Here is a 17,928-nt window from a genome sequence, read left to right on the forward strand (position 1 = left end):
GTCACCGCATAATTTTTGTTGGATTCCTGGACACTCTGGAATCTCAGGAAATGAACAGGCAGATTTAGCTGCCAAAAATGCTTCAAATCCTATCTCTTCCAATTTCAGGATACCTTATGTTGACTATAAATGCATTATACAACAGACCTCTAAAGAACAGTGGAAACGTATATGGGAAAAACAAACAAATAATAAATTTTTTGAAATAAAGAAAGAACCCAAACAGTGCGATCCAGTCTGAGAGGAAATAGAAAAGAAGAAACTGTACTAGCACGACTGCGCATTGGCCACACATACCTCACTCACAGTTATTTATTAAGAAAGGAAGATGCCCCACAATGCAGTAACTGTTCATGTCCACTCACTGACAAGCATATCGTTATCGAATGTCCACTATATCTAAGAGAATGAAAAACTGCTTTCTCCTTACTTTTCAAAAATTTCAATCACTTAACAATACGTAATGTTCTAGAAGATCGTCAGGATATGGATGACATTTTTGTTTTCCTAAAATCGATTGATAAATATCACCTAAATTTCAATTTTTATCAGAATCAGCACCAACAGCAAAGATATACTAGTCAGAAATCAGTGCATTATAGCCACAGTTGCTGATGCACCAACAAACCTAACAGCAACCAACCACCATCGTCCGATTTTTTTGAGACCGACCAACCTGGCCAACTTTTGAGAAAGGCCCATAAAAATTCCTCCCGTTATTTACGGGATTCGAACTCGTGTCTTTTCTACTCAGTGTGTGTAGAACGACGATTATACCAACTCACGAGGGCGTCAATTATTACAAAAATAAATAAATGCACAATTATTGCATAAACAAACAAACTGTATTCGCAGAATTTAATGCCAGGGGTTACACTGCAGAACATGCTATCGGCTGCTATCACTACAGGAGATTAACCTTTCATGACGACAATGTTTTGAAATAGATACTGTAGCAGTTAATCCGAACAAGACACATTCATAAACTGCAAATTATGCTCCGTCCTTATTTCATTAGGCGTCACTTAGCGAACGTGATGGGAATAATGATCTTTGTTTATCCCATGGTTCATGGTCAGACGACTTGGAAATGTGCGTTCTGAAACTGTTCTAAGAATGATTATTCATTGGTAAGAAAAGGGAGACATGTGATGTGCGCAGTGCCTATTGGAGCACTTCCTTCATCTTGTAACTTAATTTTAGAGCAATTTCTTGTATTCCTGCTACTTTCAGTTCACTGTCAGTGTCTTGAGGAGATTAGAGAGAACAGCGAAATGAAGGTGCTTTCACTGCTGACCGCGACTGTTTTGATGTCCGGCTTTTTAGGTGTACGTGGATCGAACCTGACTAACACTGTGCCAAATGTGAATTTAAAAACGGAACATGCCACGAACATTGCTCCTTTGCAGAAAGTATTCGAAAAGATGGAGAAAACGCTAAAGGGCGCTATAAATGAAATGATGAAGCTAGCCTTACCAGTGGTTATGCGTGCTGCAGGAAATGTGACCATTTCGCCCATGTGTATGAGCAGTCTTTTCAGGCTTATCGCAGCCTTCAAGAAACTCACTCCTTGGGCTTTCCGCAGTAAGTAATTTAAGCTCTCTCGGCTCATTTAATTTAGTAGAGGATTTCATTGTATCTGCGTGGTTTTCTGTATTTCCATCTCGAAGAAGAGGGTTCTATATATGAGTATGTACTCATATAAATTACACTGGTGCGCAAAACTTAAGGATCAACACTATTTCTAAAGGTTACATCCACAAAATCTCTACTTAATATACTATTTATTGGTGAGAGTAGATCAAGACTCAGCAGCGATTCTGGACGTCAGCTTATCTGGCGAGAGGTTGGCAACACTGAAAGGGATCGATATGGAAGTCGATGTGTTCTCGTCTGGGGAGGCGTTATCTTGGATGGTCGTACACAACTCCAGATACTAGAAGGCGGTACTGTAACCGGTGCACGCTACTGTTACTGAGGTAATCCTTCCCCATGTGCGTCTGTTCCGAGGTGTCATTTGGCCCCGAGTTTGTGTTTATGGACGATAACGGCGTACCCCATCGCACTGCAGCTGTTGATGTGCTTCTGGAAAGCGAGGACATTGTTCGTATGGATTGGCCTGCCCGTTCCATTGATCTAAATCCCATCGAACACATATGGGACGCTCTGGGGTGACACCTAGCGTAACGTCCACACCCGACAGAAAATGTTGACCAGATGAAGATGCGCTGAGAGAGGAATGGACGATGTTACCGCAAGACCTTATCAAAAACATTGTTCTAAATATGGACAGGCGGTGCAAAGCCTGCATCTACATTAGAGGTGGCCATATCTCCTACCGAGGACCACCTCTTCCCTTTGTTCCATCTTTGGCAGTAATGCATCTCTATCATGGCAGCCAGAGTTATGTTCTATTTTTGAATAAAGTCCCTCTGTACCATTTTGTTTTCGGTGTTGTTTCCTTCATTTCTGTACTCACGAGGTTCCTTCGGTATGCTTTTCCCATGTCCAGGCCACTCCTATCAGAAACTACAGGTGAAAACCTGACTGGTCCTTAAATTTTACACACCAGTGTATAAGTACGAGCATGTACTCCAGAGCAGCAATTCACAAGTACTTGGCCCTGAGTGCCAAGCGATCTTTCTAGTGCGATTTTCTAGCGATTTTTCTAGGGCGAGAACTAGTGCTTTAATAATCCCTCCACCGCTCGCAACGTTACTGCTACCCCCGCTTGCGAGGTACTGCTCTCCTCTTCTGCTGTATAAAATTCGGCCAGAGACAGTGTACTTCGTTGGCTGGATCCTGTCCATCATCAGGCCCTCAGTATCGCTATTGGAGCATATCGCACATCTCATCTCCTGTCCAGAACTTATACGTCGAAGCAAACGAACCGCCGCTATCGCTTCGACATAAGCAGTTGTCTCTAAAATACGCTTTAAAACTGAAATCCCAGCCAGACCATCCTACGTGACCATTCGTTTTTGAGCCACGATGGGAAAATTTGTACAATACCCGTAAGACTGCCAATTGTCCTTTTGGTATTCGTCTCCAAGAGCTACTCAAAGAACTTACTATCAAGGTAGACAAGGTTATCCAAACACAAAAGCAACCTCTTCCACCCTGGCATGCTCATGTCCCGGCATGTGACTTCTCCCTTAGAAATTGGGAAAAGTCGGACACTCCATCATCGGTGTTTACCTGCAGCTTTATTCAGCACACCGAGCTGAACATTCTGACTTCGCGCCAGTTTACACAGACGGATCGAATTCGGAATCATATGTGGGATCTGCTGCTGTCTTTACAGACAGCACTACATCGGAGCAGATTCCCTCTGAATGCAGCATATTTACTGCAGAGCTGCATGCTGTAGAGTTAGCCTTGGATCACATTAGTAAATGCCAATACCAACGGTTCATTTTATATTCCGACTCTCTTAGCATGTTACAGGCTTTACTATCTGTGAGATATAATCCTCATCCAGTTCTGTCTAGCATTCAGCAGAAGATTCGCGTTCTCCATGAACGCGAATATGACATCCGCTTCTGCTGGATTCCCAGCCATATTTGGATTAGGAGAAATGATTTGGCTGACGCCGCAGCCAAATCAGCAATTCCCAATAATAATCGCTGCCTGTCAGTCCCCTATACAGACTACAGGCAAATAATACACGAGAAGCTACACTCCCAATGGCAGGACTCGTGGAATAGACAGACTGCGAATAAACTATATCGTATAAAGCCTGTAATTCAACAGTGGCAGTCTAGTCTGCGCAGGAATCGGAAGGAGGAAGTTGTTCTTGCCCGGACCCCCATAGGACACAGTCATTTAACTCATTCGTTTTTGCTGAGGGCTGATGACCCTCCTATGTGTGAGTCCTGTGGCACAGTTTTATCCATGAGACACATTTTAATTGATTGTCCAGATTTTAGCAATATCCGTTTTATCGCTTTTAATCATCTGACTGAGCCGTATACACTCAGTCAGATTTTATCCGACAATGACAATGTGTCTGCTGTTTTTAGCTATTTTAAATCAATAAAGGTTTGTACATGTATTTAAAATTAATATGTTATTGTTATTTCTTTATTGATTTATTTTTTTATATATTTGTTATTATATATCTGGACATGGTGGCCTCACTAATTAGAAGAAGAAAATCTTTATTGTACAGTAAAGATACAATAATGTGCCCGCCACAGCCAGGAGGCCAGGGGCTTGACAATGATATAGAAATATAAAAATATGTATAGTATAAAAAATTTGTGCAGTATAAAATATTACATAACAATTAAAAACGTAGCATTAGCCATTCAATAGATATGAGTATGTACATAGTTGTGAAGCAGACAGTGCACCAAGGTATGTGCACGTTCATATGTACAAAGCACATATTTAAGCATATTCACACAAGTCAGAAAATTTCACAGTGCCAAATTGATGTTCGGTATTGCATTTTCTTGTGAAACAGTTCGTGGATTTGCCTGCGACGTGCCGTTTTGCGCCTCATAGGAGATAGCAGATGGAGATATCATATGAGTCGACATCAGGGGCCAAACAAAAGGGGAACAAGTTCGGCCAACGAGCGCCTGTAATTGCGATCAGAAGCGAATTTCTGGAGGTCAACTCCGATCATTAGCAGGGCTTGTACTGTAGGAAGTACTTGTCCAGGTAGGAATCTGTCACTGATCTTCAGCCTGTTCCGTTGTAGCTGTAGAAGAGGGGTGGCTCGTAAGGACGGAAGTGGAACATGCCACTGGCATATATCCCAGAAGTCAGGGGAGTTGATTTTGCCAACCAGCATTTTGACTGTGGTCGCAGTTCTCCTCATACTGATTATTTGAGGCAGCCGCGGGATTTGGAGTTGGTCGGCCATGCTGGTGGTCCTCTGCTGAGGGGGGAGTCGATGTTTGTGGGTTGCCCACTTCAATATCCAGTATTCACTGGCGAAGATGGGCTTCATGAGAGAAGGTACTGCAGATGCCCATATTTCAGAGGCATACAGAAAGGTAGGATACACAATGGTTTCCAGATATCTGATTGTGGTTCTTGCGTCTGTGTTATGAAGAAGATGTTGACGGGCAATCCAGCGCATTCGGTTGATCTTGCGTAGAACACATTCGATGTGACAGTTGAACCTAAGGTTTGGGTCGAAGGTTACACCGAGATCTTTGTGTTTAGTAACACTTGGAATAACTGCACCCTGCAGTGAGGGTTGTATGGATGTGGGACACTTCTTCAGAGAAAAAACCATAATAACGGATTTTTGGGGGTTCAGTTTGAGACCGAAATGGTTGAGATGGCTAGAGAAAGCTGTGATCTTATTACAGATTTCCGATGTGATCACTCCCCTGTCGGCTGATGGTGGTATTTCAGTTAGGAACTTTATATCGTCGGCGTAGGTAATGACATCATCTCTGTTATATACAAACGGAATAAGGAGGGCGGTAAAAAGTAACCCCGATAAAACGCCACCTTGCGGCACACCAGCATTGATGGATCGGGTATAGCAGAGGTTACGATGAGTGAGGTACACTGTTCTGTTCCGGAGAAGCGAGTGCAGAAAAGCGAAAACGTCACCTTTGATCCGAAAGAAATTGGTTAGGAGATTCAGAAGGGCTGAGATGTTGAGGCTATCAAAAGCAGCTTCAATATCGGCATAAACAACCGCCATTTCTGATTTGGCCTCAAATGCATTTAAAATTTCCGTTTGGACTGCCAGAAGGTTGGAGACAGTTGATCTATTAGGGAGAACATAATGGAGTTGTTTTGATGATTGTGGAAGAAGATGGCGTGTTATATGCGGAAGAAGGACTTTTTCCAGTAGCTTTAGGAGCGTGGATGCAGTGGAGATCGGTCTATAGTGCTTCAGCTGGCTTGGTAGTTGAACTTTAGGTAGTGGGGCAAGACTGTATTTGCTCCAGGATGCCGGAAACACTCTATGAGAGAGGATGGAGTTGAACAAGTAGAGCAGAGGATCAAGGATATATGGACTGAGGCACTTTACGATGAAATGTGGGACATTATCGATGCCAGCGGTGCATGACGGACGCAGCGAGTTGATGGCTTGACGAAGCTGCTGTCGATCGATTTGAATGGAAAACAGCTCATCATCTGGACTTGAAATGGAGTCTGGTTGGTAATCATATGGTTGTGTGATGTTGTCTTGGAATCTGGCTACATAGTTGATCCATTCAACTGGATTGAAATTGGAATCTGGTTCAGAGTTACGGGTATATGGCACTTTGCCTTTGGATAAGGTCTTGTCAGTGTATTCTTTAATGGCTTGCGATTTCAGTCTATTAAACAGTGCTCTCGCTTTGGAGTACTGAGTTCGGTCATATGCTGTACCAGACTGTTTACATTGTTTATGGAGGGACTGTTTGCACTTGAAACTGCGATTTAGCTCCGAAGACCACCAAGCATTAGTTCTAGCGGAGATACTGACCTGTTTAGCTGCTGAGAACATAGTAACAGTGTGCAACCATCTAGTTAATGTCTAGAGCCAGTTCCGGATCTCCTGATTCGAGAACTTCCCAGGGAATTAATCTTGTTGCATAAAGGCATCTGTTCGGTTGTAGGAAGGTGGGAGAGATGATGATCTTCCTTTTTACGTAGTGGGAGACATTAAAGTTGGGCGTTGGGAGCTGCAATAGGACTACGATGGGTTCATGATCGGATTCAAAGTGAGTTTCGGGTTTAATGTCGACGCTACAGGAACCAGACGATAATATGAGATCCAGGCGATGAAGACCTCTAGTTGGGCCTTCGTTTATGATCCTGAGGCCACTAGGTGCAATCTTAGCCATAAGTGACTCATGAAGATGTTGGAGATTTGGTGGTAAGTTAAAATCCCCACAGATGAGGTGGATAGCAGATGTGTGAAGCGTATTTATTAGCCAGGATGCAATATCATTGATTGTCTGAGCATCGGGGGTTGGGGGTGTATATATTGCACCGCGATCTAATAAGCAAGAGTTGATCTTGACCGTTACTATCAATGCTTCGAATAGATTGGATTTGCTGGAGACTACATGTACGAACTCAAGTCTACTGGCATTTATGAAAACAGCAACGCTCCCACCACAGGTATGAGAGCGGGAGGTGAAGAAAGATTTGTAACCAGCAGCTTGGGCGGAGGCAATTGATTCTTGTTGTGGTTCCAGCCAGGTTTCAGACATGCAGATGACGTCAGCCATTTGGGACAGAAGCATCTGCTCAAGTGTCTCGAGCTTATTCCGAATACTACGAACATTTTGATAAAAAAATCTTGAGTGTAAGGTGACACGAGACCTTCACGAGTGCTGATTCGAGACATTATTTATTTTCTTTGTTGGCTTTTTAGCACGGTTGGTTACAATAGTTGGTATGAGCTGAGGGTGGATTTCATTGTAGCTGTGGTATTGCAGAGATTGATCAGAGGTTTTGTCATCGGGGTATGTGTAGGGCTCATCATCGTGTGACCCTGATTCCTGGTTTTGGGGCTTCTGAGAATAGGAATGCCTATCAAACCGTCACTCTTGGGAGCAGTCTTGGTGCGATAGCGCATTAGCCATGGCTAGGCGTGGGGTGATATTGGATTTAGGTTCATAGTATGGCCTGAGTAGTGATCCAGACGGCCAGAGAGCAGTCGCTGATATGGAGCTGAAATTCTGTGCATCGCACTCAACTTAGTATTAGTAACGGCCGTATGGTGCAAGAAAGCCTATGGCTTATGCTGCACCAGCCAGGAAAAAAAAAAAAAAAAAAAAAAAAAAACAATATTTAAATAAATCAAATCTTTAAAAGCACTATCCAAAAGTAAACCACTTAACTGAGGAGCCCTGTCTAAGCGCGTCCGCTCACCTCGAATGCCAACGTACGGTTCATAGTATGGCCTGAGTAGTGATCCAGACGGCCAGAGAGCAGTCGCTGATATGGAGCTGAAATTCTGTGCATCGCACTCAACTTTGAACGATGTATGCAGGGGTGTTTTCTTAAGAAGTGTGACGGACACAGTAAAGTGCAGCTCATGCATTATGTATGACGCGATATCATCTGGAGTTGTATTTGGGGCCAGTCGGGAAACGAATAGACTTCGTCGAAGACGGACAGTTGGTTGATTCATCGCCTGCAGCCTGGAGGTGGCCGAGGTGCCCATTTTAAACGATCGCCTTCTCTTTAGTACATTTGGGGTTCCCATTTTACCCTCTTCAGGATGGCGAGGCTTACTGCAGTAACTCTGGGCCACAAGTGTAGGAGGAGGTGCAGCTGCAACTTCCACCCTGGATGGTTGTAATGTTAGCAGTGGGGGGCCGCAATTGTGGATTTCAGGTTTCTTCGGCATTGTAGGTTGATACACTCGGCTTGAGTACGAGTAAGGCTCGACGATAGTTTCAGGATTGGGTTTCCATTGCAATGTAGTAGATGGCTTCTGTGATTTGTGGAGTGGGACACTAAGTGGTTTATCTGGATTAGCTGATTCTTCCGTAGGATTGGCAGGGTTTCTGGTCTGGTTTTCCTGGCAAGGAAGTTCTTTGGCTATCTGGATCTCGGGGCAATTTAGTGTTTGGCCAGAATTCAGTGCATTAGTGCTGTAGGATAAGTTATTGTGATCCTGATTAGTAGCGCAGGTCTGAGTCGTAGCGCATTTAATAAATAAAATAAATTTTCTGTTTATACTCCGGGACGACCAAACGGTCAGAGGAGTTCACAAATAGACAGAATACAAGAAACAGCACCGTATTCAGCAGTCACGGGCTTGAACCCCGGTCACTCAAGGCACGTGTACTCATGCACCCGCGCGCCTGACCACTAGGCTACGGCGGCCTACTGGACCACCATCATTACATGTACACAAACTTGGATCTTGAGAAAAGTTATCAGCTATGGCGGATACGTAGTTATTAGTAGTGCAGAGCATACGGTGTTTGATATCTTCAAGTATTGATGTTATAATAATTTCAAGTGATTTACGGTTCTTGAAGAGGCACGTGGAGTGGCTAGGAAACAAAGATTCAGCAAGCGAAAAATCAGTTTGTGTAGACACATTAGTAAACATGATAGAGGGTGGGAAGTTCCTTCTTTGGGGATCTGCATGCATTGTTGGCTGTGCATGCGGGATATTGGCGAAGTCTTCTGTTTGAGTTGCTACAGTGGCGACACTGCGATGGTGGGACTTATCCTTTGCATCTGTTAAGTTAGAGAAGCTAGAGTCTTCATCATCGGGGTCAACCGAACAGGTTGCGGCGTTAGTGATATCACAATGGGAAATAAGCCGTTCCACGGATCCGGCCCTTATATCTGGGAAGCAGTCAGTTGGATGAAATGTATCAGCAGCTGAGGTGCTGGAAGTGGGTGATGTATCATTATCATCTGCTAATGGAACTGCGATCGCTTCACCAACTTTATCTGTGCAACTGGTAAACTGCTCGCAGGACCTAAATTTTTTCGGCTGGTTGTTCTTGCAAGGAACGCACGTGAAATTCTTGCGACGCGGGGCATTTAATTTATGTAGGGATTTTAGGCCCGAACATGATTCGCAAAGCAGGGCGAAACATAATTTACACGAGACCACTTCACTGACTTCTTTGTTGCAGCGGCTGCAAACGACAGTAGTCGTCTTTAGTTGATTTTTGGTGTTCCTGGTCGGCATTGCAGTATGACGGAAAGCGACAGTAATGATTTTAGTAGTTACCCTACCAGAGCGGAAAAACGAAGACGAAGCAAAACACTTTTGACAATTGGTCTAAAGGGATTAGGCGGTGTTTGTGGTAGCACAACTCCCTAGTTTATTTCAGGCGAAGTCTTTAAAACAGCCGGAGGCAATGACCTAGATACCAAGAGGTGGGAGCATTCACAGTCGTCGAACACTGGTTGTCAATAGCCAACTGCTTTTGTTCTACAGTTGGACAATGGAAGTACTGTATCGTATTGATACAATCAGTCAAGAAATAATATATAAAAAAACATTACCTGAGGAAGATGTAGGCGATTTGGTATCATTACCGGACAGATCATCACCAGAGGAATTCTTTAGAACATCTTTCTCGAAAATCAAAACAGTATAACCGCACAAATTAGTAACTTTAATCGGAGCTCATTCGCATGCTGCCACACACTATACGCGCAGCTGGCACAAATTAGGTCACTGAGAGGTTAAAAGTTTTATATATTACCTGGTCTTGGCGCATTATACCCTTACCCTTAGTTGCTAATGCGCAAATAAAATCCAAAATGAACCAAACCAAACCAAATCCTCTTCTGCTGATCGCTTGGTCACTGGTTGGCACTGCTCCTGCCTCCACGTGGGGAGGTGGGTCGGTAACCTGGGAGAAGGAATTCCCTCTTCCAGGGCTTAAAAGCGATGGATTGCGATGCATATCCATCGCTAGAGCCCACGGGATCCAGACCTGTGAACTCTGATTCAGAGCATGACTTGAATCGTCAAGAGACTACGGACAGAAAAACAAACAAGACATGCCAGCATTTCTCATACTGCATTCCCTATCCACACAACCTGTTGGCAAGCTATCGCCTTTTCTAATACAGAAATTTTTAGAATCGGTTGTTGGATCTCCCAAAATGGTTAAACGTTTCCAATCTGGAGACCTAATTGAAGCTTCTAAGCCACGTCACTCAGAAAAATTGTTAAAATTAACAACTCTTAACAATATTCCTGTGTCAGTAACAGCCGATAACACTTTGAACACCTAATAAAAGAGTTATCAGCGAATGGGACTTACTAAATGTGTCTGAGGAAGAGATTATTCAAGAGCTTAGCGAACAAAAAGTGACTCATGCACGGAGAATTATGACGAAAAAAGATGGCAACCTATTACCAACCAGGTTCAATATTTCGACATTCAGTACTCCGAATCTCCCATCTTCTGTAAAAGTAGGTTACTTAAACTGCAAGTCTCGAATCCCATTCGCTGCTTTAAGTGCCAGAAGTACGGCCATTCTCAGACGGCATGCCAAGGCGATGCTCTGTGCCCTATTTGCGGCTCCAAGGAGCATTCCCAAGGAGACTGTACAGCTGTACAGCTTCCACTCCCACTTGCCCAAACTGTAAAGGAAACCATCATGCATTTTCTAAAGACCCTTGGAAAATAGGGAAAACAATCCAGAAGTATAAAATGGAGCGTACAGTCACATACGCTGAAGCAAGAAAGCAAATAATGCTAACCATGCCTAGCCGATAATATACATCGGTCACAAAAAATAGTCGCTCAGCTGCAACCCCAACAGATGTCTCCATCGAATGGAATATTTCCTTTGCCACCTCGGCCAAAACTGTGCCAACTTACAATAAGAAAACTACAGTCAGTGAGATCAGCAACACCCCAATCAGCATCCCAACTGATGCTATTTCAACCTTGCCCGAAACAACGAAATCAGCTACTATTGAAAACCAGAAGGAAGTGAAACCACGCATTAGCAACTTGGAAATGGAGGTTCAGTCAGAGGATGAAGAGACAGTACTAGAGTTACATGCTAATGATACCAGGGACACAGGACGCCCAACCTTTTCCAAAAATGAAAAATCAAAACTAAGCAGACAAACCTTCTCAGAAAAAAACAGTCAGATCAATCTTCCTCAAGTAAATCCAACAAATGAATAAATTCCTTCAATGGAACTGTGTAAGATTACGCAGTAATATAGATGACTTGAATGATTTACTCATACAAACTAAAGCAATAGGTGTATGTTTACAGGAAACCTTTTTATCACCACAAGTTTCTCTAAAAATTATACTATGTTTAGGCGAGACAGGGATTCTGACACTCCTGCTCGTGGTGGGGTGGGTATTCTTATCAAAACGAACATATCGTCAAGACATCTCCAACTAGAAACCTCTTTAGAAGTTGTAACGGTTCAGATAGCAATGGGAATATCGTTAACACTTGCATCCATTTATATCCCACCGAATTATCCTGAACTTGACAATCTTATCACACAACTGCCACCTCCAGTCTGTTTGCTCGGCGATTTCCACGGTCACCATCCATTGTTGGGGATCTTCCACCATGGATAAAAGAGGCCAATGAATAGAAATATTCCTGGATAACTATAACCTGACTCTGTTAAATTCTGGCTCTCCAACTACCTTCAGGTACTACATAAGCCATAGACTTATCCATATGTTCAGCATCTCTTTTTCCAAGCATGGAATGGTTATTGCTAAATGATCCATTTCACAGTGACCATTTTCCTATCATCAGTTCAATTCAAATACAGACGGTGTCATGTCCTAAAGGCCGTACTTCTTGGAACTTTCACCAGCAGACTGGAAAAACTATTCAACTTGTGTTCTACTTGACAAACTATATGTACAACAAAAACATATTGATGACGTAACTGATCACATTATAAGCCATATATTATCTGCAGCAGAAATTTCCAATCCAAAATCTGATCAGCTCAAGCATATACACCAAAATCAGTGGTGGAATGAAAAATGCTCCAAAGCGAAACGAGAAAAAAAACCGTGCCTGGAACCAGTTTCGCAAATTTCCAACTACCGCCAACCTTGTTATGTACAAAAAACTCAGAGGCAAAGCAAGACAAATTAGGAAGACAGCAAAACGTGACTCCTGGATTAAATTCGATCGGCTATTAAGAAAAATACTGACATTCGAATCATTTGGAAAAAAAATATCAAGCTCTCAATGGGAAATTTCTACCGCTGCAATCTCCGATAATACAATGCAATGGGCAGGACATATCCTCTCCTACTGACATTGCAAATGTTTAGCCAAGTCTTTTTATAATATTTCTGCTTGTTCCTCTTATGTGATCTCCTTTCAACGCAGTAGAACTTATTCAGAACGTCATAAGTTTAATTTCGCAACTAGACTTTCACTTCCGTATAACCAGCTGTTTACTCTATTTGAACTGAGAGAATCTTTGAGCAAATCTCCGAACAGCGCAGCAGGACCAGACGGCATTCACTACAGTATGCTGAAGCATCTTTGTGAAACCGATCTCGGCACACTATTACTCTTTTATAACCGGATCTTCTCTACAAATACGTATCCTCTCTCTGAAGGCGTCATTCCTATATTTGTGCTATTCCAAAACCAGGCAAAGATCCTTCACTAGTTGAGAATTACAGACCAATATCATTGACAAGTTGTTTGGGCAAAGTCTTTGAAAAGATGGTACATAAGAGGCTCACCTGGATTCTAGACTCCGAAAATCTCCTTTCTGATCACCTGAGCTGAGCTTTATGCTATTAACTTGGCTCGAGATCACATTACTCAACTTGTAATTTCGTCTCCAGGGTTACATCATTGGAATCCGGCGTGTGCAGCCGTGCACCGCGACCCGTGGATTTCGGAAAGGGGGATCCTGGTGGTTGAGGGGCCCAGCCTTAATACACCACTTTGGTCCCTGCTTCGACAAGACGGGAGGTCCCGGACCGTCCCGACTGGGATCAATCGGTGGGTGGTTTTTTACTGCTAGGGTCAACTGCGTTCCAATAAGTCTCCCTCCCTTTGGTCTTGGGACGGGATAAAGACTTATTGGTAACGTGGGTATGGTGCTCCTAAGCGAACTCGGCGTCCCATTCGTGTACGCAGTACCTGCTAGTTCACGAGTGGGCGTCCCCTCGTAGGGCACCGTGGTGGGTGAGGTACTTAGGCATCAGACACTTTCTTTTTCCTCTCATGAGTAATTTAAATCTTTCAAACCCCTCTGAGGCCTCTACGAGGTCCCTACCTGAAATTGATGAGGATAATGTATCATCAAAAAAGAAACACCGAACAGAAGCTGCACCACCTCCTGTACCTCGATTCCTTATCATACATTCTACCAGTGAAAAGGAAATAGGTAAAATGTCGCCCTTCTTCATTCAGAATTGTCTTGAAGGGCTGGCAGGGTCCCCGAAGTCGGTAAAACGACTTAGATCGGGTGACCTTTTAGTAGAAACGTCCTCAGTGCGACATTCAGAATTGCTTCTCCAATCAACATCTCTTGGGGGAATTCCAATTAAGACATCACCACACAGGACACTAAATACATCGCTTGGCGTAATTGCCGAGTGGGATCTCTTTGAAACATCTGAAGAGGAGATATGCACCCAACTGAGAGATCAAGGAGTAACAGCCGTTAAGAGGATATTTATGCGTAACTAGTCCCAACTAGGGTTCTTATCCTTACATTTAACACACCTAAACCGCCTACTTCCATCAGGGCTGGTTATCTGAACTGTGCTGTACATTCCAAACCCGTTGCGATGCTTCAGATGCCAAAAATATGGCCACTTTCAGATGTCATGTCGTGGATTACCTGCTTGTGCCCGCTGTGGAGCAAAAGAACATGACACAAAGGAATGTTCTGCCTCGAAACCAGCCTGCTTGAATTGTGGCGGTGAACACCCTGCATATTCACGAGCATGCCAAAGATGGAAAGACGAAAAACAAATTCAAAAAATCAAGGCGGAACAGAACATCCCATATGTGGAAGCAAAGAAACGGGTAACACCAGTAACAGTGGAAAATCTTATGCACAAGCAGTTTTGAGGAAGGTTTCAATTTCGACGCAAACTGATATTTCAATATCGCCACGTGATTCATTTGCACCCCAAGCTAGATACTTATTGACACAAGCACAGCAAGATAAAGCAGTAGCTACTCCCATTTCAATACCACCAAGAAAGTAGCAACTAAAGGAAAATCACCTCCAACTAAAACCCCGCCTGTTATTACTGAGGTACAGGAGGAAATCGATGTAAATGAAGAAGCTGAAAGTGTGGAAGAATCTATTCTGGATCTTCATCCGGAGGAAGAAATGGATATTGAGCGCCCTCAATTTCCCAAAGGCAGAATAAAACCAAATGCGGGCCAATCAAAACCCGCATCACTTCGGAAGCCAGTCAAAGGTTCCACTAATTCCAAGTAATAATGGCTAAATTACTGCAATGGAATTGTCGTGGATTCCGACCAAATATGGAGGATGTTAATGGGTAAATACGAACCTTTTTGCTTGCCGGAAACGTACCTAAAGGCAAATGATGACCCCATCTTGGGAAGTTTTACTGTTGTTCGTAAAGACAGAAACGGGGATTGCCCGGTCCATGGAGGAGTCGCAATCCTTGTAAACAACCATACCCCTTTCTCACAAGTTCAATTGAACACTAACTTAGAAGCAGTACCATTCGTTTAGCAATAGGGTGGGTCTTTACTTACAATATGTTCTATATATTTGCCTCCGGGGACACACATTTCCCAGGTAGATCTCGACGATCTTATTACGCAATTGCCTTCTCCATTTTTACTTCTTGGAGACTTTAATGGACATAGTACCCTGTGGGGTAATGCAGAAACTAATGAACAAGGTCGTATTGTTGAACGTTTTCTCGACAATAACGGCCTTTCATTACTAAATATGGGAATAAACACCTATTTCCATATGCCTACCCGTACTTTCTCTGCCATCGATCTTTCCATCTGCTCGCCTTCTCTGCTACCTTTTCTTTCCTGGGAAGTGAAACAGAATCCTTATGGAAGCGATCATTTCCCTGTAATATCTACCATAGTGGATGGACAACCTTGTCATCCATTTAGAACTCCACGTTGGAAGTATGATCAAGCAGACTGGAGTAAATTTTCACGGCTCACTGAATTTGATCCTGTACAAATTCAACAGGAATCAATTGATGAAGCAGTGAATTATATTACCGAGTGTATTATCCACGCAGTGGAAATTTCAATTCCAAAAACATCCTCCCGATTTCCACGTTATCCAAAACCATGGTGGAACCAAGACTGTAAAGAAGCAAGGAAGTCACAAAATCGGGCATGGGGAAAATTTCGACGTCACCCCACCACCGCAAATCTTATAGCCTTTAAACGTGCTCGTGCCAAAGCACGATTTATACGCCGACAGAGCCAAAAGGAATGTTTGGTCAAGTTTACATCCTCAATTAACCAGATGACTAGAGCCAAAGTCGTCTGGGATAAAATTCGGAAGATGAAGGTAAATACACATCAGTTAACTCACCTATGTTCCCTCATCTACAACATAATGGTTGTACATTAGCAGATCCAACTGCTATTGCCAACGCTCTAGGAGAAGTATTCTCCACTATATCTGCTGATTTCCTAGTTTTAAAGAAGAAAGTGGAGAAACAAAAACTCAACTTCCCTTCAAGCAAAGCCGAGTCTTATAACCTACCTTTTAGTAAAGTGGAATTAACCATTGCACTTGCTACCTCGAAAGTGAGTGCCGCAAGGCCAGATGAAATTCAGTATGAGATCTCACTCTCTAGAGCTGTTGCTACATCTCTACAACCGAATTTATTTGGAGGATCAATTTCCCGTTTCTTGGCGTAGGACAACTGTCCTCGCTTTCCCAAAGCCAGGAAAAGATCCCAAAATTCCTAGCAACTATCGTCCAATTGCTCTGACCAGTTGTTTATGTAAGAATTTGGAAAAAATGGTGAATGCGCGCCTCATATATTACCTTGAGGCAAACGACCATTTGAACAAGATTCAGTGCGGCTTCCGAAGGAATCGATCAACTTTGGACCATTTAATCCGACTGGAAACAGCGATTCGCGATGCGTTTTTAAAGCGTGAGCACTTGGTATCAGTCTTCTTTGACATGGAAAAAGCTAATGACACAACCTGGAGGTATAGTGTTTCACAAGACCTCTATTCTTTTGGTCTGAGAGGCCACCTCCCTATTTTTATCAGAAATTTTTTATCTAAACGACTCTTCCAGGTTCGTGTTAAATCCAGTGTCTCGCCTTTTTGGTCAAGAGGAAGGAGTTCCCCAAGGCTCCGTCCTCAGTGTTACGCTGTTTGCAGTCAAAGTTAACTCCATTACAAAACAGCTTCCTCCTTCAGTAAATAGTGCCTTGTACGTTGATGATTTTAGTATTTTCTGTCACTCCTGTAGCATGAGAGTTATTGAACGGCAATTGAAACAAGCACTCAATCACCTTAGTTCCTGGGCTTTAACCAATGGGTTTAAGTTTTCTGCCCAAAAGACCGTTTGCATTCACTTCTGCCGCAAACGGAATCTACATCCTGACCCAGAACTCAGACTTGGACAAAATCCAATTCCTGTGGTAGCAGAAACAAAATTTTTGGGACTTATCTGACATTCCTACACCATATTCGTCAACTTAGAGCAAAATGCATGAAGGGTTTGAACATGCTCAGTGCTATCTCCTCCAACTTTTGGGGAGCAGATACAAGCACATTATTGCGTCTATACCGAGCATTTGTTCGCCCTAAACTTGACTACGGTTCCCAAGCTTACTCTTCTGCTAGAATTTCTGTACTCCGATGGCTTGATCCAATCCACCATAAAGCCATTCGGATTGCCACGGGGGGCTTTCCGTACTTCGCCTGTCCAAAGTCTATACGTTGAAGCCAATGAATCACCATTGATTCTTCGACGTCAGCAATTGTCGTTACAATATGCTATAAAAATAAAATCCCTGCCTGGACATCTATTTATATGCCACGTTGGGAAAATCTATATGATTCACGTAAAACTGCCAGTCGGCCTTTTGGTATTAGGATTCAAGAGCTGGTTCATGATATTAGCTTCACGTTGGATAATATATCAACGTCAGTAAAGCAAGTTATTCCCCCTTGGAATATACGATCTCCGTCTTGTGACTTCAGTCTTAGGAGTTGGCTGAAAGCTAACACATCGTCATGTATATATCGGCAACTGTTTGCAGCCCACATTGCTGAACACTCTGAATTCTTGCCGGTTTATACAGATGGCTCGAAATCTGAAGAGTTTGTGGGATCTGCTTGTGTCTTTCCAAGCAAAACAATCTGCAGTCGTATTCCAAGTGAATGTAGCATATACACTGCAGAGCTACACGCAGTAGAACTGGCCTTGGATCATATAAAAACCCACCAGTACGAAAGGTGCATGCTATATATGGACTCTCTAAGCGTATTACAGGCCTTATCCAATGTGAG

The 17,928-nt window shown here is 43.1% G+C and overlaps 1 protein-coding gene across 1 annotated transcript in view; it reads left to right on the forward strand.

Moving 5' to 3' along the window:
* Positions 1 to 1,236: 1,236 nt before the first annotated feature.
* The window catches only part of LOC150087175 (nose resistant to fluoxetine protein 6-like), a 472,773-nt gene continuing 456,081 nt past the window's right edge, over positions 1,237 to 17,928 (forward strand). The window contains exon 1 of the mRNA XM_090373004.1: positions 1,237 to 1,584. Coding sequence (XP_090229130.1) covers positions 1,275 to 1,584 — 310 coding nt within the window. The 5' untranslated portion in view covers positions 1,237 to 1,274. The remainder of the gene's footprint in view (positions 1,585 to 17,928) is intronic.

The sequence above is a fragment of the Mastigoproctus giganteus genome, chromosome 4 (assembly GCF_048544385.1).
Source record: "Mastigoproctus giganteus isolate SK-2022 chromosome 4, ASM4854438v1, whole genome shotgun sequence".
NCBI lineage: Eukaryota > Metazoa > Arthropoda > Arachnida > Uropygi > Thelyphonidae > Mastigoproctus > Mastigoproctus giganteus.